This window comes from Hyaloscypha bicolor (assembly GCF_002865645.1).
Source record: "Hyaloscypha bicolor E unplaced genomic scaffold K444scaffold_183, whole genome shotgun sequence".
Classification (NCBI taxonomy): domain Eukaryota; kingdom Fungi; phylum Ascomycota; class Leotiomycetes; order Helotiales; family Hyaloscyphaceae; genus Hyaloscypha; species Hyaloscypha bicolor.
The window spans coordinates 1,584,628-1,611,619 of NW_020194685.1; the positions used below are offsets into that span (position 1 = coordinate 1,584,628).

The window sequence follows — 26,992 nt, forward strand, 5'->3', positions numbered from 1 at the left end:
ATTATATACTCAACTTTTGGAATAACGATTCTAAGCTAAGTCCCCAACAAGTCAAGAGTCGAACTTCCCAGTCGATCGGTTACGGACATGCGATTGCTACCAGTGTGTCAAATGATTAGATTAGATTAGATTAATGGGCATTAATCTAATCTAATCAAGGAAATTTACCATTAATCATATTCTAATCATAATCTAATCAGATTAATCGATTATTAATTGATTAATTTGATTAATGGAGCACGTGACTAGACACGTGATAGCGCTAGCCGCATAGGGAGCACGCTTTACCGCATTAGGGCTACGGCCACCTAGCGGCGGCCTGGGCCGCAGCTTACCAAGCTGTGAGGCATATAATAGCAGGGTGATGCACAAGTAGTCAAGGTAAGTAAGCTTTAGAGTGACGCTTGCAAGTGTAACTGATTTCCAAGAGTTGATTCCAATAAAAGACTAATCGATGCCCCTTTCCAAAGCTAGAAGCGTCTCTCTATGTATTCCCTAGTGCTTAGCCAAGCGTGCGAAGACCTTTACTTAATTAGGAAATGCGATCCCATACAAGCTTTACCCAAAATAGGAAACTAGATCCACGATATCTGATACCCGTCCATGCGCCATTACGTACGCCCCTTATAGATAATCAGTTTATTATTATAGAAAGGGAGTAATTAGTTAGTTCTTAGCTTAATTTAGATTTTTTATTATAATATTATTAGTTAGTTATAAGGTTATTTAATAATTAATAAGTAAAAGTAAAGAGAAAAGTAAGGAAAGTCAAGAAACTCCGGTATCACGTGATTAATCAAGCATTAATCAGATTAATCAAGATTAATTAATCTAATCTAATCAAAAAAATCTGAATCACGTTAATCATAATCTAATCACATTAATTAATTAATTAATCGATTAATTTGATTAACGTGATTAATCCTTTGACACACTGATTGCTACCTCTTATTCCAACTTCTTTGGAGTCCTACTCGGATTCTGGTAAAGTAAGAGCCAGCACTTATGTGCCACTAACTAAGGAACGTGTAGAAACGTTAAACATTAGCGAGTTGCACATCGCCGGAAATGTAGTATTTTCTTGCAAGATGGGGGGAGGTTTCACGTGACTCAAAATATGCTAGTACAAAAGCGTCACCGCCTACATTCTGCCGTAAACAAACCCAACGCAGGTCAGCCCTTACTTCATCAATCCCACCATGCTTCACGCAACTCTCCGAATATCAACACTTCAATTGCTATCCACCATACAATAAAATTCTGGCGGAGTTTGAGTTTGGAGAATATCCTACTCATCTTTGTGAAGTCACCTCCCCGACGCGATCCACCAAAGCTCTGCACAAACAAAACATCTTCATGACTGTCTAACACAGAAGAACATCCGCGTCCAATACTCACTACTCAGTAGAAGAGGATTAAATTTCAACATGGCAATTGCAGAAATTGCCGACGAGTTTTTCACCTTTGAGAGCCGAATTACGTCCTTCCAAACGGCACAGCAGTTGTCGAAACGTAGGGCATCAAACGCGAGCTCAAAGGCACCCAAGTCCTTGAAATGGTCTCACAGGTTCCTCTCCGCGGAAGATGTCCGTACTTCAAATTCTGGCTTCGTGGGACGCTCACTGACACGCGTTTAGCTTGCAAAAGCCGGTTTCTTCTACTACCCAACACAGGGCAACCCGGACAACGTCGCCTGCTTTCTCTGCCATAAAGCGCTGGATGGGTGGGAGGAAGATGATGATCCGCTGGTAGAGCATTTGAAACATTCTCCGAGTTGCGGCTGGGCTATTGTTGCGACAATTGAGAAGCAGGATGGGGATTTGAGCCAAGAATATCCTGCGAGCATCAGGATGATTGATGCCCGAAAGGCTACATTTGCAGACAAATGGCCACACGAAACCAAAAAGGGCTGGAAATGCAAGATTAAACAAGTATGTTGTGCCTATGTTCAAACGGTGGGCGAAGCTGACCTTTGTTATAGATGGTCGACTCGGGATGGAAGTACACGCCAACAATGGAATCTGATGATATGGCTACCTGCACGTATTGTTCTTTAGCTTTGGATGGCTGGGAGCCGTCTGATAAGCCTATGTGAGTTCAGTTGGTTGCACCTTCTTCTTTTACTAACCTCAGAAAGGGAGGAGCATTTTAATCGATCGCCCGAGTGTCCATTCTTCACCCTCGTCAACAATAATAAACCAAGCCCAGTTGTCAAAAGAACAAAATCAAAGCGAGACAGGACATCGAAAGCTTCCAGGCTGTCAACACAATCGGCGTTTACTGTTGCATCAGAAGCCCCATCAGTTACAGACGGTCCAGCGGAAGACGAAGACAGCATTCTCACAACTGCCACTAACGCAACTGCAACCAAGAAGATGGGCAAGGCAAAGAAAGCACCTGCTACAAAGGGGAGAAAGACACGCGCGAAGAAGGGCGAGCCCGTTGAGGTTGCACCAGAACCGGAGGATGCTGACTTTGAGGTCAAGGTTGATCCCGAGCCAAAGCCAACTCGAGGAAGGAAACGAAAGAGCGAGGACCACGATATCACTGTGCCAGCCATTGAGATGGGGCCGCCGCCACCGAAACGAAGAGCCACACGGACTCGGGGCAGCATGGCCGTGGACGAATCAATCAATGAGCCCGTTGATGATATCCAGCCAGAAGTCCCGAAACCTGCTGGCAGAAAGGGCCGAACATCCATAAGATCTACTCGGAAAACTTCAGCAGCTTCAGTGGCATCATTACGAACCCCTTTTATGGATGACGAGGAAATCGACAAGGCACTGGAAGCAGACCTTGAAAGACGTCTGAGTGACGACGAGATGGAAACAGCTACAAGTGGTCCGGCAAAGAACTCATCTCGATCAAGCAAAGTCGCAAAGGCGGATCACACTATGTTCGGTATGAACTCCGTTGAAGTCGACGATGCTGCGATTGAAGCAGAGTTGGAAGCAATGGATGTTGAATCGAAGCCATTGCCAAAAGCAAAGGGGGCGAAAGGGAAGCAAGCTCGAAAGCCTTCTGCAAAGCAACAAGCTGCAGCAAAGAAAGCAGCTGAGGCCGAAGCTGAGGCTCAGGCCCAGCAAGCCGCTGAAGAAGATGAGGCCTCTCAGCAGATCGCGATGGAACTGGGACACAGCATTTCCATGCAGCAATCATCTCCGATAATTCAACAGAAAAAACAGAGAGCTCCCTCAAAACAGCCCACGAGACCGATGCCAAACAGAGCGACAAGGGGGTCTGTTCTAAATGACAACGTCTCAGTCATAGGAGACTACCAGGAGTCAAATGATTCCCCAAAGGATGATTCTGGCCACGAAACAGACGCAAGCGTTGCCAGTCAGTCAACTGTAGTTAAAGGCGGACCTTCTCGACGAGGCAGTACCTTGAAGAAGGGACGAGGTGGCAAGAAGGCAGGAACGAGAAACATTGAAGAGATCGTCCACAAGTCTCAGGCACCAATCCCTAGCATTGAAGTTCCTGAGAGCATTCCTTCGGCCAAAGGCAAGAAAGTCATTCATGTTGAAGAAATGAGCATGACAAATGAGGTCTTTTACACCCCGCTAGGAGAAGCGCCAAATCCAGCAAGAGTGGAACCCCTGCCCAAGGCTATCAAGTCGAAAACTGCGAAATCTAGAGGCCGACCACCAAAGGCAACTCCTGAGGCTTCTTCCCAGCCAACTGCTACAGTGGAGGAATCCACCGCGGTAGAGAAAGCTCCTGCTCAAACTAAAGCAGCCCCAATGGAAACCAAGCCAGCTCCAGTGGTGCGATCGCCAACACCAGCTCCAATGGAGGCAACCCCGTCCCAGTCGCCTCAGTCCTCAGACGCAGAAAACCACCCGCCTTCCTCCAAACCTTCGGCGGCAACGAAGAAGACGGCAACTCCACATTCAACTGCAAAGCGGATCCCATTAGCTCCTACTACGCCATCCCTTTCACCATCAAAACGCAATGTCATTGCTGGCCTTCAAACTCTTCACCCATGGACAGCGGTTGATTTGGAAGCGATCTTCATGAAATCACCTGGTGGTGAGAATGTCATTGGTAATGGAGCAGATTTGTTAGGTGGTGCGATAGACAAGATCAGAAATGGGGACTTGACAAGTCCAGAAAAGAGGATGACTGTTGAGGAGTGGATACATCATAACGCTCAAATGGCGGAAGAGAAGCTGAAGAATGATTGTGAGAGGATGGTGGGTAAGTTTGAGAGTGAGGGGACGAGAGCTATGCGTGCGTTGGAAGGTGTTGAGTGTGTTGAGTAGATTCGGTATGTGTTAATGATTTGGTGGGGTTGGCATCACGAACATACCGGCGTTGGGAGTGCAGATTTGAATGAATTTTCGTATTGTCCTGATTTACTCCTGAACAAGGCTGCATCCTTTTGCATGTGACTGCATGGGAGTTCAAAAGCTTCCATCTGAACTTCGGATTGTATCGGGAAAGCTCGTATATTTACAGAGATTCCTTGCCACACTTTTCGGAAGAAAGAATAGCTCAGACGAAACCAGGGGTTTAAAAAAAGGGGGGGGGTTAAGACGAAAAAACTACTGGGATAAGAGCAAGTATGGGATGGAAGTCGTTGCGAAACAATTTTTATCTAACACTTGTGGAGAAAGGAAATATGAAACGAAAAGCGTGATTTAAGTAGCAAGTCGTTACGAAATTAGTCCGTGTTATATGTTACGGTTCGTCATAGTTTACTGTAGCTTGGCTTAGTACACTGAGGTGGCTGGGATTGTAGGATGAATTATCGTATTGCATGTTCTTAAATCTTCAACAATGATGCCACCACCTTTTGCAATGTCTCTGCAAGTGATATCCCTCGTAAGAAGCCGGCCCCTGGACCTATAACTCCATTGTACAAGCCCATCACGTACATTCATCAGCGCAGCAAATATCTACAATGAACTTGAATGTTCCAGCCCAGGTGAGTACACTCAAACATCAACTCTCAAAGTCCCATCCTTATTGGCCTCGTCAAAAAACTCCAATGTGAGTGCCGCAAGAAAACAAGGAATACTGCCCTTCTCCTTGACCCAGAACTTAATCTGATCCGCAATCTTGACAGCAAAAGCGCTCTCTGGGCCGCCACTGATCTTCATCGTGCCTTTCTCGCCGTCAAAGACGATGCTGTTCTCATCGTCGCCTTTGCTGGGGTAGAAGAACGATGTAACGCGCATCTTTCCATCTTTCATAAAGACTACATCCCACCCGAGGAGGGAGATGACTAGTTGGCGGAACTCGGAGGACTTGGCGCCCCAAACTTTCATGAGCCGGTCATTGCGCTTTTTCTCTGAGGCGAGAGCTTCCTGCGCGGCAGTGATGGCATGTTGGGATGCGGCGAGAGAGGAGGCCGGGACGGTTGTAAGAGGCCCGCTTGCTTCGAGTCGCAAGAGAAGGTCCGCGTTTTCTTTGCGCAGGGCCTCGAGGGTGGATTGTTTGATGGCTGCGCAATCGGATGTAGGATTGGATCGGAGTGAGAGGATTCGGGTTTTGGAGGCTTGACTGGCGGATGTCAGGCGCTCCTTGGTCACAGACAGCTCTTTTTGCAGGAGTTTGTTGGAAGTTTGGAGGGTGGTCAGCTCGTCCTGTAACTTGCGGTTCTTTCTTGCATATTGGCCAATACGCTCGTTGTCGTCCGAGTCATCTCGAGGACGTTTAGTACCAGTTGGTTCTGCAGCTGGCGCTGGTTGCGTTTCTCGAGTTGCAAGTTCACCATGGAGAGTCTGGACTTCTTGTCTGTATTGGTCGACCATATCCTCAAGCTCTTGGATACGTTGGACATTCGACTTATCCACGTTCTCCGAAAATATGGTATCCTCAGAGTCAAATGCTTTAAGTTGAGCTCGTAGGTACTCGGCCTCCTTGACTGCCAGTGCCCGTTGTCTCTCTAGACGAAGCTGAGCTTTGCTACTACCAGAACCCCCACTCGCCTTGAGCTTCTCAATTTCCGCAGCCAATTTGGATTTCTCTGCTTCCAAAGATTGAATGAGGCTATCCTTTGAAGACAGCTCTGGCTCCAGACCACCGATTCGCTCTACTAAAGTTGCTGTCTGGAGGCGCTCTGCAACGAGTGCTCTGGCCAAAGCTTCTGGAGAATCGAACTCGAGTTGACCATCAGATCCGGCTTCACTCTGAAGATACGCCGTCCAAGCTAGGCGTTCGTCCTCCAGCCTCTGACGCTGAATTCTTGCTTCTCCGAGTTCATTCTCAAGTCCGTCCATCGCATCTAGCTTTCTTTGCAGAGATCTCTTCTCTTCCTCAACAACCTCCACACTCTTGTGGATTTGCTTTAAGTGTTTAATCTCTGCCGCTTGCTCCCGATTGGTGACCTCGAGCTTCTTGATGTGTGAAACCTGTTCACTAAGCTCTCGCTTGATGACTCCAAGAGTATCCGCATCTCCACCCTGTGCTTTCAGCCGAAGTACCTCGGCTTCTAATGCACCATATGCGGTATCTTTGTCTGCTAGCTTTTGCTGAGTATCTTGTAGGAGGGCTTCTCTTCTGTCGGAATCCTGCTGCAGTTCCTCCACTGTCCGTTGTAATGTCGCATTTCTGGTCTCGAGTTCTGAGGACTTGCGTTCGATTCCACGGATACTCTCCTCTCGCTCGGATTTGATATCTTCAATCTCTTCTTCTAGTAGACGCTTGCTCTCTTCAGTCTCCCGTAAACGCCGCTCGAGAGCTGCTTTCTCGTTTGCTGCTGCGCCCTTCAATTCCGTGACTTCCTTCTGTAAAGCTTCGTATTGTCGCACAGCTTTAGACTTCTCCGCTTCGGCCGCCTGCTTCTTGTTGAAATCATCTTCAGCTTTCCGTCGGGCATCTCTAAGTTCACTCTCGTGTCGGAGCTCTGCAAGCTCTTCCTCCTGCTTGTGATTATCGATGGTGTATTTTAATGTCTTGACCTCAGCCTTCAGTTCGTCCATCTCTCGGCGTCTCTTCTCCCGGTCTTGGTCGGATTCGAAAGTCGACTCTTCTCTTGGGGGGCCGCCTGAAGGAATTCTTGTTGAGTTGCGGAAGTTGTCCCTGGATGGTGGTCGGCCTGATTCTGCGCCTGTAAGGAAGTCGAATGAAGGTTGTGAGTTCGCTGCGCGGGCAAGAGCAATCTAGAATATGGTATCAGTATATGGACATACTCTAGTAACAGATCGAACCTCTGCGATGGGGAGATTCACGAAAGCTTACCCTTGACTGCACTCTGGGAATGCTACTGCCCATGCTCACTCGGTGACCGGCCCCGATTGAGCTTCTCCGTCTCGATGCCTCGGTCGCCTGCTGAGGCGTATGCGCCCTCATTCTGGAAGATGTTGAACGCTTTGCGCGCTCGAATGGTGGTTGGGTCGTTGGTGTTGTCGCAAGAGGATGAAAGGAAGTTCACGATTTCGACGTCACGTGGAGCAAACAACAATTTCTTTGTCCAGCGGTTGGCGGGGTGAATGGCCGCAAGCGACTTCCCAACCCCTCTTCGAGCTTTCACTCGTTCATGCCTTCTCGAGAAGAAAGTCAATGCTTTGGGAAGATCTCCGAAGAGAATGAAATGTGCCGTAGAATGTGAAACTTTCAGCTATCAATGTTCCAATCCTCAATGAGACTTTCAACCTTCCTAGCCCAACTGATGTCCTGCCACGACGTCAACACAGCATACCATTTCAACCTTAACTTCAGCCTTGCAAAATTGCACCCGGAGCTCTTTAATTGAACTAGATCTATTTAGACATTGGTATCCAATGCTCCATTTTCTACGCTACACCTGAGTTTCGAGGTTTGGTCGGCGTCTGAATTTCTGCGTTCAAGACCAATGACAAGGCACAACGAGCTATCTGAACATTTCAATCCGGTTACGTATATGGGATCTCACGCTCTGCTATTTATGTAAAGTTGAATGTCCAAAAGACCAGAGGGGGCATCCATAAATTGCCCCTTTTGATTTCTGCCACTGACGGGGGGTGCCGCCGCTAGACGCGACAGCGTGGGGTTAACGCCTCGTCTCGCCTAGCGACGGGAATCCTGTAAAATCTCATTGACCAGCTATCACCTTCGTACATTTGGCAACTCGATGGAGATTGACGCGCGGTGACGTTTCTGCAGCGTCTGCTGCACACACCTGTTTATATTTCGAATAAGACTCATTGTACAACTCTCTGACGTACAATGGCTCTCCGCTATGCCGTAAGCTTCACCATCTGGCTGTCACATGCGTACTGACATCTCCGTCCGGCAGCAACGCCCCGGACTTCAATGTACCAGATATTTTGGATCATCGAGTCGATCATGGCCTATACAACCTTCCCTCCCCGCGCGACGATTCCTGGCTTCACAATCTACCAAAGGTCCTGGAACATCGAAGCTCGCGTCCAACGAAGCAGCCTCTCCTTCACCTTCGTCTGAGTCTTCCAACTCGTCTGGAACATTGAAACCCAGTCCTACAACGGTTGCGCCAAGCGATTGGGAGGACAACCTAAACTATGCTATATCTCAGTTTTCTGAATTGCCGCATTCGAACTTTGGGGTGAACCAGCATATAGTGATCAATGATGAATTCAAGGAGGCATTACGGCAGATTCTATGGCAATTCAGAGCGCCTATAAGATATGCTTTTGCATACGGGTCTGGGGTGTTCCCACAATCCAAGCCGGTACGTGAATGTTTTATTCCGTGTTGGGTCAGTGTAATTTGGATATAGTTGTTGTATTGGGTATCGAAATTATGTTGGATCTTGAATTTATGTGCATTCGTCGCTCCCGGAACAATGTTTCCAAATTGTACCGCCTCGTCTGGTTCAATGTATACCGTGCAGTCTATAGCAAGATATACTAACACATTTATACAGAACGCTGTAGCGCCGTCAAGTGCTACTTCAATACACTCGAAGCCCGCAGCTGCCGTTGTCAAAGCACAAGCCGGCAATCCGAAGATGATCGACTTTATATTTGGCGTCTCCTATACCCAGCATTGGCATTCTCTCAATCTCACACAACATCGAGATCATTATTCCGCCCTCGGATCACTCGGATCTGGTGCAACATCATGGGTTCAAGACAAATTGGGAGCTGGGGTCTACTTCAATCCCTATGTGACGGTCAATGGAACGCTCATCAAATATGGCGTCGTGAACTTGGATACACTCTGCACGGACCTCTCCGAATGGACGACACTATACCTAGCTGGACGACTCCACAAACCAGTCAAAATCCTTCGAGATGATCCGCGAGTACGACTAGCAAACCAAGTTAATCTTTTATCAGCCCTACGAACCGCCCTATTACTGCTACCACCAACGTTCACAGAACAAGAACTCTACGGCACGATAGCAAGCATCAGCTACATGGGCGACCCCCGCATGGTCCTCCCCACCGAAGACCCCTCCAAAGTCGCCAACATAGTGGGTAACAACCTCCCACATTTCCGGCGTCTTTACTCCCCGTTAATCGACAATCTCCCCAACGTCAGCTTCAACGATTCCAAATGCTCCGACCCCGACTGGTCGTCCGACCCTTCGGCGAACGTCCGCCTAGCACAAGACATGGACCCCATCAAACGCGGGAACATGGTCCGCCGCCTCCCCAAAGCATTCCGCTCAAAGCTGTACTTCCAATACCAGAAGAAATACCAGATTCCGCAACTGGAGTTCAATAAGATGTTGGAAGCGGCGAGTGACGAGGACGCGACGAGGATTAACAGGCGAGAGGGTGGGGGTTTCGAGAGGAGGATTGCGAATGAGCCGCCCGAGGATCTGAGGATGGAGGTCCGGGGCGTGATTAAGAGTACGATTAGCTGGCCGAGCACGAGTCAGAGCCTTAAGAGCGTGCTGACTGCGGGGATTGGGAGGAGCTGGCGGTATATGGGTGAGAAGATCTCGAGGTATAGGGAGGGGAAGAGGAAAGCTGCTCAGGCGGCTAAGGACGAAAAGGAGAAAAAGGAGTGATGATGAGACGAACGTGAGAGTTCGGTTCGGGCGCTGAACGTAAGTGGAGGATTGAATGTCCTAAAATTATGCGGGCATTGAGACTCAGGGAGATCCTGATGATCTGAGCCTTTCTTGTATGTATGTAATGTGGGAAGGTATTGGAGTACATAGATGAGCTTCGGCTCAATTACAGTCTAGCAAAAGCTAGACCACAGCTTTCCTTTGTCGGGATTGCATATGGAGGTTAACCCAACCTACCGTCACGAATAAAAAGGAACTTTCTTCAACTTCACAAATACGATTTGAACATCCATGAATCTTGATTCGTACAATAGAAGCAATTGGTATCGAACAAACTCCCAACGCCACCGCTCTAATGAAAGCCTATTAATCCCTATCATCTCTTCCCAATAACGTTCTTCCTAACGTAATCCCTCAACACGCTCTCCTCCGTCCCCACACTAAGTTTAATCCCCGTCTGCACCTTGACACTCTCTCCCATCTCCACATCTTCATCACCATCCTCCTCCAAGAACTCCCTGAAATCCATGGTCCCGCTATTCGAACGTGAGGGTTTGGAGGAGGGGGCGCCGCTCGTGAGCGATGTCCCGCTGTCGTGCCGCCGCTTGCTGATTGAAGGGTTGGCCTCCAGCTCGACGAGGTTGTCGGCCGCCGTGCCGTTGGTTTGGTTGGTGTCGGGAAAGAAATTGGGGATGTAGCGCGCCCAGGAGGAGAAATTGGAGTTGTGGGGGTGGTCGCCTGGGCCGGGGTCGGCCCGTTGGACGAGGTAGCGGGAGAGGACTGTTGAGGATTAGACAGGTTTGTTGGGGTGGGAATGGGGGAGGGGAGGACGAACCTGGGAAAGATGCACCGAGTGCGTACATGAATATCTCGACGTCGGTCATCATTATGAATGCGATCTCGTGGTAGAAGGGATCGTCTGCTTGCTGAGTTCGGGTCTCCCATACACCGAAGATGCCCACAGAACTTTTCCTTTTGGTTAGTCATTGTTAAAAAGGATCTGCTGGGGGAGGCATACAGAAGAACGGTTCCTAGGAGGGTGGCGCAGAAGATCATCTTCAGTAGCTTTCTTTCGTGGTCTCGTAGTTTTGCGCGCTTCAGGATTTGAAGGGGTATCGTGACGAGGATGAGGTCGATTGGGATGCTGAAGCCGACCCATACTGCTGGATGTTAGCATGATCTTGTGAAGGAGAAGTGGTTTGTGAACTTACGCCACCTGAAGATATCATAGTTTATACACCTTGTGGAGAGGTGGCTCCAAAGAAAATTACTATCGAATGGTTCGCATCCAACCCACCAGGACATACATAGCGTGATCATAAGGCTGATGATGATTGCGCAGAGGCCATGGACACCAATTCGGAGCCATTTGAAATGTTTCGGCACTGGGAAAGTATCAGCTAAGTATTGAAGTGAAGTGATATCTGACACTTACAAATATGCAGAAAACAATAGCACACAGACAACTTTATACAGCTCGTCACAATGTAGTATCCAGCCCATCCAAACATAAACTTTGTTCCGTCAGTATGGTTCCGCATTTTGGCTAAATTCAAGGACACTAACATGCCAATGATACTCTCTCCACCATTCAGGCACATTTTGCATATGTAAGCCGCTCCCAAATATATTCGTACCGATCTGGCAAGCAAAATATATCATCAAGAAGAACTGAATATCATCAGTGAAAGGTAAGATGGGTATCTCTCCACAATGTTTCACTTACGCCCGCGACACCCATCCACCTGTCGTCCCCTCGGAATCGTCTTATTTTCCGCCATCGATACCATAGTCTGGCAGTTATTACCATTACTGTGTCCTTGTTAGTCGATGAAATCCCACGTTGGGACGACCGGTAAGGAATATTTCGAGAATGGTGTGGATATAGCAAATGATGACAGGGAAGAAATCCGTCTTACGAGACATTGAATTGAAGATACAGATGAATGCGAGCTCCAGCCTCGAGCGCCAGATAGGCGCCGGGAAATTGGGATCATATTGAGCATCAAAGAACGTTCCGTTGGTGAAAGCACCGTCTAAGATGGAACACGTGCCGGTTGGAGAGCACGTAGTATCGTTGACCGACATCGTAGGCTTTCTGATCGGCCTGGGGCGGGGTTCATCGTCCAAAGGTCATGGTGGAGAAATCGCATGTGCCAGGCAGTGTGCCCATCTTCGAGCAGAGGAGTCGTTGAGGTTATAGTTGTGGGGATCCGTACCGTGGGATACCTCCAGATACCTCCAGATGTGTGATCTCCTGATAAGAGAGGTTGGTTTAAGCAAGTGAGCTGCAAAGAAGGAACCGACGTGCTTAAGAAGAGCTACAGCAGGGAAGGTACTCCGGCAGGAACAAACCTCGCCGTTAGATTACTAGGTCCCAGGGGGGACCCCACCAATGGCCTGCTTTCGAAAATTAGCAGATGCCAGACGGGAGGGCTCATCCAGGGAGGGCTCATCCAGACTCGAGACTCAACGGTGATACCGGCCGGTATGGCTGGCCTGCTGAGAGCGTGGGGAGCTCTCCATGATAAGCTCTGGGCCGCTTGAGCGGTGTCCAAAACCCTGCGCTGGTGCTGCTCCGCAAAATGTGGGCTTTCCGTGGCCTTCGAGCAATCACAGGAGATGCAAGAATAGAGTTGAGCTGTTCGGCTTGCAGCCGAGTCGGGGTGTGGCGCTGTCACGCCTGCCATCTGTCTGCACGTTGCCTGCTTGCTCCGATCCTGAGATCTCGCGAGCTAATCGCAAGACGAGCTGCAAATTAATTGGGCGGCTGGCCGTGGTCGTGCACCAGCCGTCAATAGCAACTGTCACGATCTGGACAAGCGAGTACATGTAAGCTCCTTCCTCTTTGAGCACTATCTCCTGCTTCTGTCTTCTCAGCGCATGTCGAGCCGAGCCAAGTCTTGCAAGTAGCATGCAGACGGACGGGACGGAATGCATTCAACCTCGGCGGTGGCCTCGACGATCTGGCTGCGAGACCAATGTTACGTTGTGATGAAGAGCCTGGAATATCGTTAGGTCACGTGTAAATATCACGTGGACTAGCCGCTTAGGTTCTGTAATTAAAACAGAAGTGTTAGCTTCTGGGAATCCCAGTGGTTGCAGAATAATGGCAAGAGCTAAGTTGCGCATGATAGCCTTCCATATAAACTCGATCCCATTGGTTCGGGATGAAAGAAGGGCTATTCGTTTGAGTGTTGAATATCAAGCGAGGGGAAAGGGGGACTGTCCCCTTTAGGGCCCTTATTTGCCGAAACCCTCTCGCAAAAGAAAGGAGAAGCTCCCTTGAAAATGGTTCATCTAATATTCCTCTCTTTCTCCATACTCCCCTTCCCATCCGTTTCGCACAAACGTTTCTTCGGCTCGTCCGACACGGCATAGGGCATGAATCGGGATAAATCTGTTCTCCCGAAGCGGCAACACGACGTCTTTGCTGCGACGGCATGACGTTCATGGCTTCCAGAAGGCAGAAGGATAGGATGCAGGGACGATTTAGGAATGTTGTATGATCGCGATTTTGAACCGAGCTTTGGGGATCCTGTAGGGGGTGAAGTAATTTCCCGAAGTTCTGATAGAAACTGGGAAACGAAACATTTGGATGTTTGATGCTTCTTTGATCAGGATCCTCGAGGCTGAGCAATTTGTTCGAATGGTTTCTTTTCCACGATATGAGCCGAACGTTGAGCCTCATGACCATGCTTCGTTCACCCGATCTTGACTACGTCTGACATTTCCCTTCGGCCACTTTTGCCCATCTAGCGCTTCCCTTGAATTTGCGCTCTTTCTAGACTAGCCTCCCTCCGTCACTAAGATAACCATCTTTGCTTCCACCGGCATACTGTTCCGGCAGCGAGGATCTGATAAGCCAGAGGAACAGCGAGGGGGCAAGCAAATAGGATGACATGCAAATTTTTAAGGCAGCCCTTTTGAAAGTTTCAACCTAGCAGGTCAGTGCAGGCCATATTAGGGGTTTTCTGCGCACTGAGCGTGGCAGAGAATACTTCTCTGGTGGCTCACCTCAGAAGCTGACGCTCTCAGCCAGCCATCCAGTCAGCATAGGACCACAACTGCTCCTCCTCAACACCATCCAACTTCATATGCCAACCAATCAAAAATCCAATAGTAGTGACCGCAAAGCAATGTGGAATGTAGTTCTGTATGATCCAAGCTATTGCTCAACTAGTGAAGCTTGTCATCATCGTGGTTGGTGTAAAACGATACGGTGTGATGAATTATTTACGGCTGGCGGTGAAAAGGTAGGACCTTGAGCTGTCGAGGTTGGAATGAAGATAATGAGAAAGGGTAGGATGACGTGAGGTCAAGGCTATTGGGATATATGTAGATATTTATGAGAGCGATAGTGCTTGCCAGGCCTTATGCTCGGCAGTTTATGCCGCACATCACCTAAGAAGAAGATGCCGGAAATCTGATTGCTTTCGCGGCGAAACACACGATCCGTCGACTTGAATATCAGTAGTGCTATGGCATTGGGTAAACTTCGTTATATAAACGGTCTGCCTCTATGAAACCATGGAGCATGTGAAAGATACTCGCCAATTTGAAGTTTTTTTTTTTTAAGGCAATAGAGAGGGCTTGAATGAGGGACGAAATGCAAGAAAGAGAGCAATGAGAATACACGGCGGTTTGAGAAAGTTAGAAACTGGCAGCCATAGAGGTGAATTGCTATAATTCTCCGCCCGAACTTCTTTTGAAGCCTTTATCAGGTCTGAATCAAATGTAGATGGGGGCGTGGGACGTGGAGCATTTTAGTGTCACGTGACCGAGGCTCCCTTCTATTGAATCGAAGGAGAAAGCAAAGAAGAAGAAAAATGGTACTGGGGCAGAACGTACAAAGAACAAGAGAGCTAAGAGGCGGGCTCGATCTGGAAGTTATGGGGTCTAAGAATAAGCTGACGTCCTCCAGAGCCTACACTAGAGAGTCAGCCTTGCTGAGCAGGATCTTAGCTCAAAGTGTCCTGCACATCAGCTCCTCAGATACTGCGGTCTTAGGAGCTCAGACGTATTGAACCCTAGCCACATCCCAAGTTCAATAATCTAAAAACGAAATAGCCCAAAAAGAAACAATAATGAATGTCACTCATCGGAGGGCTCTCGCAAAGCCCGGAGACGACGCAAGCAGTTCGAGGTTTGGTCACCAGCCGGTTAAGAGGATCTCCGACAGCCCACAAATCCGCATTTTGGTGAGACATGGAGAGGGTGGCCTCGCAAGCGGCCGGACGAACTGGAAGGGCCTCGTCTGGCCCTCTGGGGTCCTGATGCTTTGACTTGTCTGATCTGTTCGATGCTTGAGAGCACGTCCTGGTTTGAAGCGGTTACAAACTTCAGTTGCATGGGGACCAAACGCTGTCATAGAGGGGGGGTTGATAGGCCTCGGTTGCTCGAGCAGCACACTGCTGCAGGGCCACAAGGGGCTCTCCGCAAATCGAGACCTGGAGCCAGTCGTCACCGCGCGGCACGATGAGGACACCAGGGGGTTGTCATCGCTTGGTTGAACATTCATCAGGATTTGCGTTGGCGGATAGATTGGCCTTGCGATGTCCACATCTGGGAATGCCATCACCACTTGCTCGTGATGTACTCATCGTTCTGCATACTCCATGCTGCTGCGAGCGGAGAGCGGTACCAAAGAACTGCCTGGTAGAGACAGCACAGCATCCACATATCCTGCAACAATCGATAAAGAAGTCGCTGCACGATTCAGCTGCCAAGCCCACATGCGAACTGTGTGGACGTTGGAGGCAACGGACCCCAAGAGGCCTGACCCCAGCGCGCCACCCCCAGAACCAAGCCAATGGTTTGTCGCGATCGCTGCTCCTCGTCGGACGGTCGCTGGCAGAAGTGAGACCCGGAACTGTACGGCTGTACTGTACGGACTGTAATCGGTTTTGCACAGCCTCGTTTCTTGATCTTGATTGCGACGCAACACGAAGCGAGTACGGAGTACGGAGAGCCGCTCCAAGCGAGTCTCTCTTCAGCCATCACCAGCCATCACCAGCCAACCGAACAGGGGCCAAGAGCAAACTTGCACCAGCCCGCTCTCATCACCTCCCGAACACCCATCCGCCCAGATCCTCCCTGACATACAAGACTCGCACTCGCACAACCTGCCCACACGAAGAAAAGAGCTCTGCTTCTGTCTCCATACCATTGACACTCGTGAGCACAGTCGAGGGCTATTCTTAGCTCCCCAGACCCACCCTGCAGGTTTTGGCGCTGAGCCTCCGATCCAAACAACCTCCACCACAGCAACCGTTTCAAATACGACCAGCCTCCCGCGACTCTGTAACTCGACGAACAGAGAGTTCCAACATTGCTAGTCTAGATTCGATATCAGCACACTTTCCCTGTCAATATACCTTCGAGCTGTTCGTATACAAGCAGATCTTATGCCGTCCTCACGGTAGCCGCGAAAACATTCGTTAACGATTGCAACTATCACGGCTAGCCTAACGAACCGTCGATAGACCTTGGTCGGCGGCGCTGTTGATCGGTGCGATACTTTACGACTCTCTCACTCTCCTCGGCGACTCTCCGCCACCCAATTTGCCTTCATGGATCAAACAGCACATGCTCTGGCGACAGCACACCTGCTGTACGCAAGAGCGAACTCGACGAGCACAACAAATCCATCGACGGCCTCTAGGCCTCCGGTATACAAGGCAATCGGTATATCGTTAGCGATAGCATCAGGGGTATTCATTGGGGTATCTTTTGTGCTGAAGAAGAAGGGGTTGCTCAAGGCGAATGACAAATACCAGGAGGTAGCGGGTGAAGGATACGGATATCTGAAGAACACGTACTGGTGGACGGGCATGACATTGATGATTATTGGGGAAATCTGCAACTTCGTCGCATACGCCTTCGTTGATGCTATTCTGGTTACGCCATTGGGAGCCTTGTCGGTGGTTATTACGACGGTTCTGTCAGCAATATTCCTGAACGAACGATTGAGTATGGTTGGGAAGGTTGGGTGCTTTCTGTGCATCATTGGGTCTGTGGTCATTGTGATGAATGCGCCCTCGGAGTCCTCGGCAGCCAATATCCAAGAGATGCAGCACTTCGTTATTGCGCCTGGGTTTCTGTCCTACGCAGGAGTGGTCATTATTGGTTGCGCATTCATTGCGCTTTGGGCTGGGCCAAGGTACGGGAAAAAGACTATGCTCGTGTATCTGTCAATCTGCAGTTTGATTGGAGGTCTGAGTGTGGTTGCTACTCAAGGTCTTGGTGCTGCCATCGTTGCTCAGATTGGAGGCACACCTCAGTTCAACCAGTGGTTTCTCTACGTCCTGTTCGTTTTCGTCATCACAACGCTTGTGACCGAAATTATCTATCTAAATGTAAGTCTTTGGTCCAAGCCTCAGGAGAATCTACTAATCCTCTTCACAGAAAGCACTAAATCTATTCAACGCGGCGTTGGTCACGCCGACATACTATGTTTATTTTACGAGCTCCACAATTATCACGTCTGCAATCCTTTTCAGAGGTTTCAAAGGAACCGTCACCTCTATTATCACCGTCGTCATGGGATTCTTCGTTATCTGTGCTGGAGTCGTCCTCCTCCAGCTCTCCAAATCCGCCAAAGACGTTCCGGATACAGCAGTCTTTGCCGGCGATCTCGACCAACTCCGTACCATTGCTGAACAAGAACAGCCAGAATCAGAACCAAAGGCAGATGCCATCCGGGGAACAGCAGCCATTGTTAGACGATTCTCAACAGCAAGACAAAAGTGGGAAATAGACGAAGTCAAGAGATTACGCGCGGAGAAGCTAGCAGATTTGGAGCCAGTTCAAGAGGGAGAGCAAATCGAATGGGATGGCCTTCGAAGGCGCAGAACAACATATGGAACGAACCCAAGCGTACGGTCTCGAGGCAACACTGCTACACCTTTCCCGGCCTTCGAGGCTGCCCACAGCACACCCTACACCCCTCAACAACATCCACCTCTCGGCATGTCACATTTCCCTTCGGACTCATCAGAAGATTCCGATCATGATGAGGAGCGTCCGAATACCGCAGGCCTAGGATCGTCTTTCTTTGGTAGCATTCGAACAAGAGCCAGATCGGTTATTGAACACAGAGGATCTCGTGCTGGAAATCAAGCACAACCTCAAAGTCCAATGCACCCTGTGCCATTGACCGAGATCTCTATCCCTGCGTATAAAGCTGATAATGATGGAACTGCTTATTACGGCCACGATATGTCAGGCCCAGACCACTCATATGGACAGCCACTTCAAGACCAGAAAACAGAATACGAGGGTCCTGCTGCGAGACATATAACGATCGTCGATGACGCAGATTCGCGACGGACAGGGAGTAGGGGGAGTAGCGTCAACCCAGCGTTAGGACCAACACCACCTCCGCACTCGGCGAGGAGGCAATTCTCCTTCCAAAACGTGTTCAGGAAAGGTTCTGCAACTCAAGGAACCGATGAGAACCCGATGCCTCAGAGTCGATCCCCAATGGTCCGAAAAGGATTAGGGGCGCGAAGAGGCAGTCACGGGGCAGCGGCCAAGGGAGCTACCGAGGAGGAGCGGTTAGGCTTAGTGCAAGGCGATACAAACACCGGGAGAAACCCCGCACTACCACCCTACGAAGATGTAGAGGAAGAAGAATCCTGGATGGCGGACGACAAACCACCACAGATGACTGCAAGTCCAGAACGTGAATCACCCAGACGCGACCTCACGCCTCCACGCCGCGGCTCCAAAGACAAAGATGCAGAAGTCCAAAAAAGGAGTCCGGAAGAGCAGTATTATGATTCTCAGGCAAGGAAATGGGATGGCAAAGGGAAAGACCCGCCACCGCCGTTTAATGATGGGACGGGGCCACATGGGGCGTTTATATAAGGGTTTACATGGCGTTTCAATGATGATTAAATGGAAAGGCAACGACTGTACTATAGAGATACCTGCATCATGATGCATGAATGGAACGGAAGTGCTGTGCACTAGCATATGACATATACGATATACTGCGTTGAGACGTTATTTCCTCCTTGGTATATGATGCCTTTGTGAGCTGAGCATGAGTCGAATGGCTCATCCCATACTTGATTTCTCTCCGTTTCCGGTCCTTTTTCATCTGAGAAATCTGGTTGTGTGTTATTTAAGGAATGGATGCCCGCTGCCTCCCAATTGGCGGCGATTCCTTTTTCTGCCCTTCGAGCTGAACCGACTTCCTCAAACCTCCATGAAATAACATCATGATATATTGTGTCAATCTTCCATCACGCTGAACATCGCCTAGTCTTTGGTCAAGTTCAGAAACCTCTCGATACTGACAGACCTGTTTGTGGTCTTCGAAACACTTCTCGATCATCCCGATGGCCGTGCCTCATGAGTCTCGGCCTGGTCAGCACCACTCGACATGTTGGCCATCTTTGGAGACGGGGAGTTGAGTGGAAGCAAATGGGGTTGGATCATATCTGGGAATCCCCAAGAAATTGGAGTCAACATACTGCTTGAATGTGTTTTCGAGAGTCAAATGTTCCAGGGACTACTGGACAATGCGAGTAGAATGTTCCAAGCGATGTTGCGCATTCCTGCAAAAAGGATGAATACTCCGAGAAGTTGGTATCACGAAGCGTGATGGATTCAAGAATATTATTAGAACTTGTTGGTGAGAAAGGTTCTATAGTTCTTGTACGGGAGATCTGTTTTGCTAAGTGATTATTGCAAGGACGGTATCACCGTTCAGATGCCTTCCCAGAAGTCTGGGATCATCAGCGATACCAACAATACTATTATTCCGACCATTGCTCGGACAACGTACAGAATGACAGAATGACAGAATATCTCTACACGACCTTCTTAAATCCAACTGCGGTAATTCTGTGATCTCCTTACTGTGATATCCCTTGTTTGTCCATTTTGCAGATTTCAGAGTCTGTTGTCGGGAGAAGTCCTTGCAATTCTCAGCATCTTCTTACAATGCCGGCACATATTCAGATTAGCGTCTTTTAGGAACTGTTAACCGCCCCGGGATTCGTGAAGTTTCAGTGTTTGAACTCATATTTGTACACATTTCCAGCAAAAATCCCGGGCATCTCTCAAGCCTAAACAAGCCGATCAACGGAAAGTATCAATATCATTTAGAGAACAAAACATATGTCTTGACCACAAGAACACCACACGAAAAGCATCATGCCTAGTGACAAAGACAACTCCTCTTCAATAAAACAACGAAGCACCTCCACTCCTCCTTTCCTACTCCTCACGGTTTGACTCAAGACTTGCAAAGCACTCCTTATCTTTAACTTATGACTCAAATCCACGTTCCACAAATCCCCACCCTTTATATACGTTTAAAACAGGTTTCCTACGAAATCTCAACTTCTCCTACATTATTTCGAATCTCGATGCAAGAGCAAACTGCCTCAAAGCATTACCCAAAAAATGGCTTCCCCCAATAACAACAACCCTTCCTAATATAAAAAGAATTTCTCGCCACTCCTTTTGTCGGACTGCTATCCCACAAATAAGCCAGGATGGTTTATCATGCTACCTTCAGACGTCCAACACTTGCTTCGGCGCTTCTTATTTCCGGGCTATAACACGGCTCAGCAGAGTATGTTGCTAAATCAAGATGAAATGATGGGAATTGCTAGGAGGGAGAAATGTGGGATATTGGGCGGTAAGTCCAGAGTTCTTCCGGCAGTTTGTTGGAGGAAAGAACGGGAATTATTGATAGGAACATTGAGTAACACCGTGTACATTTGATAGGGTGTCTGCGAGCAGGTGGGTGATGGTTAGTGGAGGTCTGACCTATCAAGAGAGACAAGAACGTTGAGCTTATGCTGCGAACTAGCGGATGCATAAGCGTGATATTGGTTGGTGAAATTGAGCGAGAGAGAGAAAAGAGATGATCCAGAAGGGCCATATAAATTTACACACCGCAACGCACAGAGCCGTGATCCTGGCCCGGCTTTATGAAGAGTGGATGGGAATAACAAACCTGGGCTGAAAGGGGAAAAGGGTTAGCGAGTTTGACACGTGACTTGTATCTTGCAAATCAAATTCGATGAAGTTGAACATTGATTTATGGACTGCCTGAAGATTGTTTAGACCACCCATGCTGTTGGCCTAATGTTCCAAGTATCTGTCGAAACCTAAAGTTATGTCCTCAAGCCTTCGCCGGTTTGATCGCCTTCTCAGCTTCGACCCAATCAAAGTTTCCCAGCAAGTTTGTCAACCAGACATCACCAGGTCCCTCAGCAGCTCGGGGTGTGCCGCCAGAGATTAAAGAGCCACTGAGGAAAGTATGAGGAAACCCAGGGTCAAATTCGTACACACCCTCGATCTCCTTGATGTCCTCCTCGCTTAAAAACACACTCAACGCGGCAACGTTCCCCTTGATATGTTCCAATTTCCTCCCTCCAACAATGGGAAACACATAAGGCATCTTCTGCATAACATACGCAAGGGCCACGCTGGTGAGTTCTGTATTCTTGGCCCTGGCAATCTTCTCAAGAGCCTTGGAGACGTTCTTCTCGACCGCAGTCGCTGGCTTCATCTTGCGACCAGGGTTGTTCTTCTCTCGTTCCTGGAAAATTGCTTCGGTCTGAAATCTTCCTTGTCCCAGAGTGCCGTAAGGCAAGAGACCCATCCCCTCATCACGACACATTGGGATGATATCGCGCTCGAAATCCCGAGTTGCCGCGTTCCAGAGACCTTGATATACTACGAACTGGCGGAGACCATGATCACGGGCGTACTGGTTGGCTTTTGTCACAACCCAGGCTGGAGTGTCTGAGATTCCCAGTAACAATACCTTTCCAGCGACGACCAGATCGTTGAGGCTATGCATCAGCTCTGGGATTGTGGTAGTGTAATCCCACCAGTGGACGTAGAGGAGGTCAATGTAACTCGTTTGGAGCTTTTTGAGAGAAGCCTCGACCGAAAGACGAAGTGATTTGATACCATTGCCACCATAATTTGATTGGATTTTCCCTTTCTCGGCGAGCATGTAGGGGCTTGCGTACTTTGTTGCGAGCACGAGGTCGTCCCGATTTCCTCGTGCGGCCATCCATTCACCCAGCCACATTTCGGATTCTCCATCCTGATAAGAATTGGCCGTATCAATGAAGTTACCACCTGAAGTGTGGAAATAGTCGAGGATCTCAAATGCAGTTTCTTTAGTACACTCTCCCATTCTGTATTTGTGTGCCTCGCCGAAGTTCATGGCTCCAAGACATAGCGGAGAGACTCTGATGGAGGCAGCTGGTGCCAACTGTCGGTGGCGATCAAGCAAAGACTTTGGAGGAGGCGCAGCTGGGAAAGCCATGGTATGGAAGGAAAGATTGCTTCTAGACGAGCAGCAGAGGAGATTGAGAGAGTGCTCCTTCCAATCCCTTGGGCAGAGAGGGCCAGTCATATATATGTTGGGTAATGAAATAGGCAGGAGCTGGCGGTGGTCCTTTCCGCCACACCATTGCAGCGCTCTCTTCCGGAATTGCAGCATCACGACCCTTGCCGCGCGTACTTGTTCGCAGTATTGTTTGGATCCACTTGGATCGTCCTGATTTTGGTGGTTTGATTCAACATGGAAGCTAGGTGCAATGGTAGCTTAGTGATGAAGGTTTGGGCGGACATGAGGATAATTCCGCAAAGTCCGGCAAGTTGCATCTCAGCACCCCGCAAAAATTCTCGCTACTGCAAGGAACCCCCATTTGTGCTCACCTCGAGTCATGACGAGGGATAAGCAAGCTGCATATAACCTCTTGGACCTGGACTTCTGGATCTTTAGCCCAAGTTCCAGAGCTTCTCTCTCCCTATTCTGCAAGGATAGCCCCCGACGAACATCCGGCTAGTGATTCAAGATGGCCCGAGATGTAGAGGCGGCAATCCTGCTGGACAGGATGCCTCAGCAGACAGAGGTTCGTGTACAGGAGGACGATTGGACAGGCAGAACAGATGCTGCTGCCCGGAGGAAGTTGCAAAACCGTCTGAATCAAAGGATCTGGCGTAAGGATTGCCCATGGAGAAGTAGATTATTCTGTTTGTCTCCTGAACTCTTATGCTAACATCCGATGGGAATTTTCCAGGAAATAGACGCCGGGCAGAACGGCTTGGCCAAGTATCGAAATCAAGTCTGACCTTCTCAGCTCGAGAAATCAGGCAGAGTCCCAAGTCCCTTGACTCTTCGGACGAATCAACGTCTCTAAGTCAAGAGCCCGGTGCAGTCATTGGTCGGACCTCCCCTCTTGAACGAACTACTAGACGAAATCCTTGTTTCAACGACTTGGGTCCGGATGGTATCCTGGAATTGATGAAGCAATACGAAATCGCAGCCCGCCAAGCTCACTTGCTAGGTTCTCCCAGAGTCGACCAACTCCTTACGCTTATCCAATTCAATGTTTTCCGAGCCCTGGTCAGTAACACTTCCACGCTCGGGTTTACTAGGGATTGGCTACAAGAGGACGCTATCTCTCCATGGAGCTCGAAGGACAAATCAATCAGTAGTTCCTGCCCAGCAAGTCTACGGCCAACTGCGGTTCAGAGAACAATAGAGCACCATCCCTGGATTGACCTTTTCCCAATACCGCGGATGAGAGATAATATGTTGCTGGCGGGAGACTCTTATGATGAATACGAATTGTGTAATGACCTTGTGGATTTCTGTGACGTGCCGAGCGAGAGGACCGGTCTTATCGTATGGGGTGAGCCATGGGATCCTTCTGGATGGGAGATTAGCGAATCGTTTTCAAAGAGATGGGGTTGGGTTGTGAGGGGCTGTGTGGAACTTCTGGCATCGACAAATTACTGGCGCAAGCAACGAGGCGAAGATGCGTTGGTGATTCCGCTATGAGCACTGCCGACGCCATCCCATTTCAATTTTTCGGCGTGATGGATGTGGTCGGCCATCGAACACGACAGTATGGAAATCCAGAAGCGAGATTACTGCATTTCCATATTTCACCAGCTTCATTACATCGTAACTCTCCGTCTGTTCCCTACTCTCATCACCTCTAACTCAAGAGCAGGCCTCACTGAAAGAAGCCATCGAGAGCCTCTCGAATATATCGAACTCTAACGCCATTTACCCATATTCACACAACCAGCTACATCAAATATCTTGGCTAATATCTTAACAACCTCCACCAAGCTACTATGTGTGCGGCTGATACCACGCTCGAGCCTACGGAAAATCTCAAAGCATTGGGTAAGATGGCTGCCGATGGTGGAATGGGATGCAGCAATGTAGGAATTTCAGGTGGTATGAATTCGCCGAGAAGCATCGGCATTTAAATCTTAGTGGGATGTTGTGGGACCTTTCTATACATACAGTGCAAAGCCAGTGCGAAAGGGGGTGTCGGTAGGCGTGGAAAGCAGAGAAAGGTGACAGATTGTCCAGGCACTCAGGAAACACTCCCATGTCCCACCCCAACAGTCACAAAATCCAAACAACAGCCCTATTTTATCTAAAATTGTTAGGGAAATAAAACAGGACGATATCGAAGATTAAATTGCTTCCTTTGAAACAGACTAATTTCCTCGTGAATGTATCGTACTCTTGAAGTGTTCTTTGTTTCGAATGACATTTAGTGAAGTCCTTGCTGATACGAGGCAGGAAGCACATATCTTCTTGCTTTAAGAGAAAATATACGGGTACATAAACCTAGCCCAAAATTTGCTTAAGATCATGACATGAAATATTAAAGGTGTTTTTGACGTGATTGCTGCGTTCTTGTTGTTGCGCAGGGTTAGATTGCGAAAGGGGCAGGCTTCTTGAGCCCGGCTCAGAAAAGTCGGAATATGAACACTCTCAAAGGTTTCAAGGCCCCACAACGCCCACAATAGAGTGCTTGAACACTGTATTTACAGTGCACCAAGGCCAAGACCTGTGCCATTAGGGAGTTCCGAGAGTCAACAAGGTGGAGAGGAAATTCCCCCGGAACATGGCGGACCGAAAATTTCCGTGAGATTTTGCACCGTGGTTTAGTTGGTTTTGGTCGTTCAGGAATCGTAGTTGAGGAATCGCTATTTGCAACAAAACTTGGGATTCACGTGAGGTCACGAGACTAATAGCAAGCATCCATTTTCTCCTTGTCATTTATACGTTGTAGTCAGGCCCGGGTATTTTACTGTTACTTCCCCAAATGATAAAAGAAATGCTCAAGTTAGTCAATATAAATGGACAATACATCAAAGAGGAGAAATAAATGTCACGTGTTATATTTCCTGGCACGAGGTTTTTGCGCAAAAAGCCGATTCCTATCTCAGGAGATTCCTCCGTTGCGGAAAATCCGCTGATCCGATTTTCCTCTCTTACGGACTTTCTGGATATTTACTGTAGAAAGTTCGTCACCACGCACCTTCCCTAATCGAATTAACCCTGCTTCCATCCACTTCCAAGGAATCCGAGCTTTCTTAGTCGAGCGAGACTCTGGCGGGTCCGATTCAATCGGAGTGCGGACAGAACCGAGCTGGGCGAGCCTAATCTGATCACGATGAGTTGCCCTTCTGCAGATCTGCAACAAAAGATGGAAAAGGCTTTGAATCACGTGTGGCATTGCATTTGATTGGTCAAGTTGAGGAACAAGGCTTTTATGACAAGCATCTTATTGTGCTACGAGGAACTTGCCATGGGCTACACTGGGGATTTCTGGCTTCCTCGAGTACCACAGCAGATCCATTTACTCCCTGAACTATTTGCTTTCCATCCGAAAATCACGTGCAAGTGAATAACCTCTGTACCAAAAGTTGGAAGCCCACCTGTAAGATGCATATTATATACCCAATAAAACCACTCAATCCTAGATAAGCCCAGCTCAAAAACCTCACCAACTGCCAACTCCCTCCTTCCTCTCCATCCAACCACATCCCTGAAGTTAAAGCTAATATTCTCGTAGTATTCCCAAAACATACCTTTCAATTAAACGGAGCAGCAAAAAGACAGGGAAAATCCGCCTTAAAATACGGACCCGAATTATAAACCGCTATTATTGCACCAGGCTTTGACAAGCCACCATTTTTCTGTATCCCAAGCGGGCAAATATTTAGTACCAAATCAGCCACTTTTATCGACCCGAGAACGATTTTATATCCAGCTTTAGGATCATTGCTCTAGTAAAGGCAGTTTTTGGCGTGGAAGTAACTGAAGCAATAGTCTTTATCGCTGGTGGGAGTCCTGGGGTTGGGCCTAATGGTAGTGACAGGGCGTTGTGGGTTGGCAGTGGCGAAATTGAGGGTCAGGTATGATGTGTAGCATATGGCGGGGACCGTGGTTGTCGCGGGAAGAAACGCAGACTCTGATATAGTGCTGGTCTCTGTTTTTTTGTACTGTGTAATTGTTGATGTGCCCTATCGAGATACGTGGGCAGTGGTCTTGGAATCGGAGGTTTCGTTCACCCTCACTACGAACAGCGCGGAGGACGTTATCTGCAGCACATGAGCTTCCTATCGTATAGGGCAGGTTTGCTATCAAAACGACGAGGACAACAAGTTTAGACAAATGGTAGATTGCCATTGTGATAAAACTAGAGTAGAAACTCGGATCGAGAGAGATCGCATGTTTCGATGCGGGAAGCTACCAGAATGGATCAAAAACTAAGACATGTTAATGCACCATGTCGGATTTATGAAAGATTCGGCAATTGTGGCTGCTTGGCACTTCAGCCTCACCTGTTGGTGAATCCATAAAAGCTTAGTCGGGGTGTCCCGCCTTGGCCGACTGTATTTGCACAAGCAATCATTAATCAATTGCAAGTATCGAGCCCTGGACAGGTGAGTCCGTTGTCCGTTGACATCCTGACAAGAGGGTGATTTACTTGCGAATAAAGTGACGAGGAGAATCCAGCTTGAGTTCAGGTGAGATCGTGGGTTATAGACAACAACAAATAATTCCTTTGTCGGTTGACACAACTTGGAGGGACCGTCCACTTGAACTCCGAGGCGGTGACGGAGGTCATTGGAAGGAGGTTCAGGTAATCCATAATCAACCCACAGAAGGTGACCACTTACCATCATAATCTGTAGAAATTTGAAAACAAATTGGCACCCACCTCAATTATCACCGACACACTCGAAAAGTAAAAG

At 48.6% G+C, this 26,992-nt stretch overlaps 8 protein-coding genes across 8 annotated transcripts; 5 read left to right on the forward strand and 3 right to left on the reverse strand.

The window, feature by feature from the left end:
- The first annotated feature begins 1,207 nt into the window (after nucleotides 1-1,207).
- K444DRAFT_603677 (BIR-domain-containing protein) lies at nucleotides 1,208-4,401 on the forward strand. The gene is made up of 4 exons (XM_024878783.1): nucleotides 1,208-1,586; nucleotides 1,638-1,931; nucleotides 1,982-2,091; nucleotides 2,138-4,401. Exons 1-4 carry the CDS (start codon nucleotides 1,428-1,430, stop codon nucleotides 4,263-4,265), a joined length of 2,691 nt encoding a protein of 896 aa, XP_024727317.1. The 5' UTR covers nucleotides 1,208-1,427; the 3' UTR covers nucleotides 4,266-4,401.
- A 331-nt stretch (nucleotides 4,402-4,732) lies between these two features.
- Nucleotides 4,733-7,355, reverse strand: K444DRAFT_657400 (MAD-domain-containing protein). Its single transcript, XM_024886154.1, has 2 exons — nucleotides 7,189-7,355; nucleotides 4,733-7,109 (listed from the first exon to the last, which is right to left on the reverse strand). The coding sequence occupies exons 1-2, from the start codon at nucleotides 7,297-7,299 to the stop codon at nucleotides 4,941-4,943; spliced, it is 2,280 nt and encodes a 759-aa protein (XP_024727318.1). The 5' UTR covers nucleotides 7,300-7,355; the 3' UTR covers nucleotides 4,733-4,940.
- A 680-nt stretch (nucleotides 7,356-8,035) lies between these two features.
- K444DRAFT_621796 (mitochondrial matrix Mmp37) lies at nucleotides 8,036-10,225 on the forward strand. Its single transcript, XM_024881975.1, has 3 exons — nucleotides 8,036-8,172; nucleotides 8,225-8,638; nucleotides 8,834-10,225. The coding sequence occupies exons 1-3, from the start codon at nucleotides 8,155-8,157 to the stop codon at nucleotides 9,926-9,928; spliced, it is 1,527 nt and encodes a 508-aa protein (XP_024727319.1). The 5' UTR covers nucleotides 8,036-8,154; the 3' UTR covers nucleotides 9,929-10,225.
- Nucleotides 10,226-10,467: 242 nt separating this feature from the next.
- K444DRAFT_547226 (uncharacterized protein) lies at nucleotides 10,468-12,019 on the reverse strand (the record flags this gene model as incomplete). Its single annotated transcript, XM_024876292.1, has 7 exons — nucleotides 10,468-10,897; nucleotides 10,950-11,091; nucleotides 11,143-11,316; nucleotides 11,367-11,445; nucleotides 11,498-11,602; nucleotides 11,658-11,743; nucleotides 11,851-12,019. 7 exons carry the CDS (start codon nucleotides 12,017-12,019, stop codon nucleotides 10,468-10,470), a joined length of 1,185 nt encoding a protein of 394 aa, XP_024727320.1.
- A 3,294-nt stretch (nucleotides 12,020-15,313) lies between these two features.
- Nucleotides 15,314-16,322, forward strand: K444DRAFT_268265 (uncharacterized protein). Its single transcript, XM_024871458.1, has one exon. The coding sequence runs from the start codon at nucleotides 15,410-15,412 to the stop codon at nucleotides 16,133-16,135; it is 726 nt and encodes a 241-aa protein (XP_024727321.1). The 5' UTR covers nucleotides 15,314-15,409; the 3' UTR covers nucleotides 16,136-16,322.
- A 181-nt stretch (nucleotides 16,323-16,503) lies between these two features.
- K444DRAFT_510304 (DUF803-domain-containing protein) lies at nucleotides 16,504-18,628 on the forward strand (the record flags this gene model as incomplete). Its single annotated transcript, XM_024873435.1, has 2 exons — nucleotides 16,504-17,289; nucleotides 17,339-18,628. Coding segments are annotated over 2 exons (2,076 nt in total), but the record flags the coding sequence as incomplete, so codon positions are not given.
- A 2,352-nt stretch (nucleotides 18,629-20,980) lies between these two features.
- On the reverse strand, nucleotides 20,981-22,480 carry K444DRAFT_621799 (Aldo/keto reductase). The gene has a single exon (XM_024881976.1). The coding sequence runs from the start codon at nucleotides 22,236-22,238 to the stop codon at nucleotides 21,078-21,080; it is 1,161 nt and encodes a 386-aa protein (XP_024727323.1). The 5' UTR covers nucleotides 22,239-22,480; the 3' UTR covers nucleotides 20,981-21,077.
- Nucleotides 22,481-22,773: 293 nt separating this feature from the next.
- K444DRAFT_637787 (uncharacterized protein) lies at nucleotides 22,774-23,762 on the forward strand (the record flags this gene model as incomplete). Its single annotated transcript, XM_024884169.1, has 2 exons — nucleotides 22,774-22,918; nucleotides 22,999-23,762. 2 exons carry the CDS (start codon nucleotides 22,774-22,776, stop codon nucleotides 23,760-23,762), a joined length of 909 nt encoding a protein of 302 aa, XP_024727324.1.
- Nucleotides 23,763-26,992: the final 3,230 nt, after the last annotated feature.

Excerpts from the sequence above, each read along its gene's own strand:
- K444DRAFT_603677 (XM_024878783.1), top strand. The coding sequence starts at position 1,428 with ATGGCAATTGCAGAAATTGCCGACGAGTTTTTCACCTTTGAGAGCCGA. Across the intron at positions 1,587-1,637 it reads GGTTCCTCTCCGCGGAAGAT|CTTGCAAAAGCCGGTTTCTT; the intron begins GTCCGTACTTCA and ends ACACGCGTTTAG. Across the intron at positions 2,092-2,137 it reads GAGCCGTCTGATAAGCCTAT|GGAGGAGCATTTTAATCGAT; the intron begins GTGAGTTCAGTT and ends AACCTCAGAAAG.
- K444DRAFT_657400 (XM_024886154.1), bottom strand. The coding sequence starts at position 7,299 with ATGAGGGCGCATACGCCTCAGCAGGCGACCGAGGCATCGAGACGGAGA. Across the intron at positions 7,110-7,188 it reads TTCCCAGAGTGCAGTCAAGG|ATTGCTCTTGCCCGCGCAGC; the intron begins GTAAGCTTTCGT and ends ACCATATTCTAG.
- K444DRAFT_621796 (XM_024881975.1), top strand. Across the intron at positions 8,639-8,833 it reads TGTTCCCACAATCCAAGCCG|AACGCTGTAGCGCCGTCAAG; the intron begins GTACGTGAATGT and ends ACATTTATACAG.
- K444DRAFT_268265 (XM_024871458.1), top strand. The coding sequence starts at position 15,410 with ATGAGGACACCAGGGGGTTGTCATCGCTTGGTTGAACATTCATCAGGA.
- K444DRAFT_621799 (XM_024881976.1), bottom strand. The coding sequence starts at position 22,238 with ATGGCTTTCCCAGCTGCGCCTCCTCCAAAGTCTTTGCTTGATCGCCAC.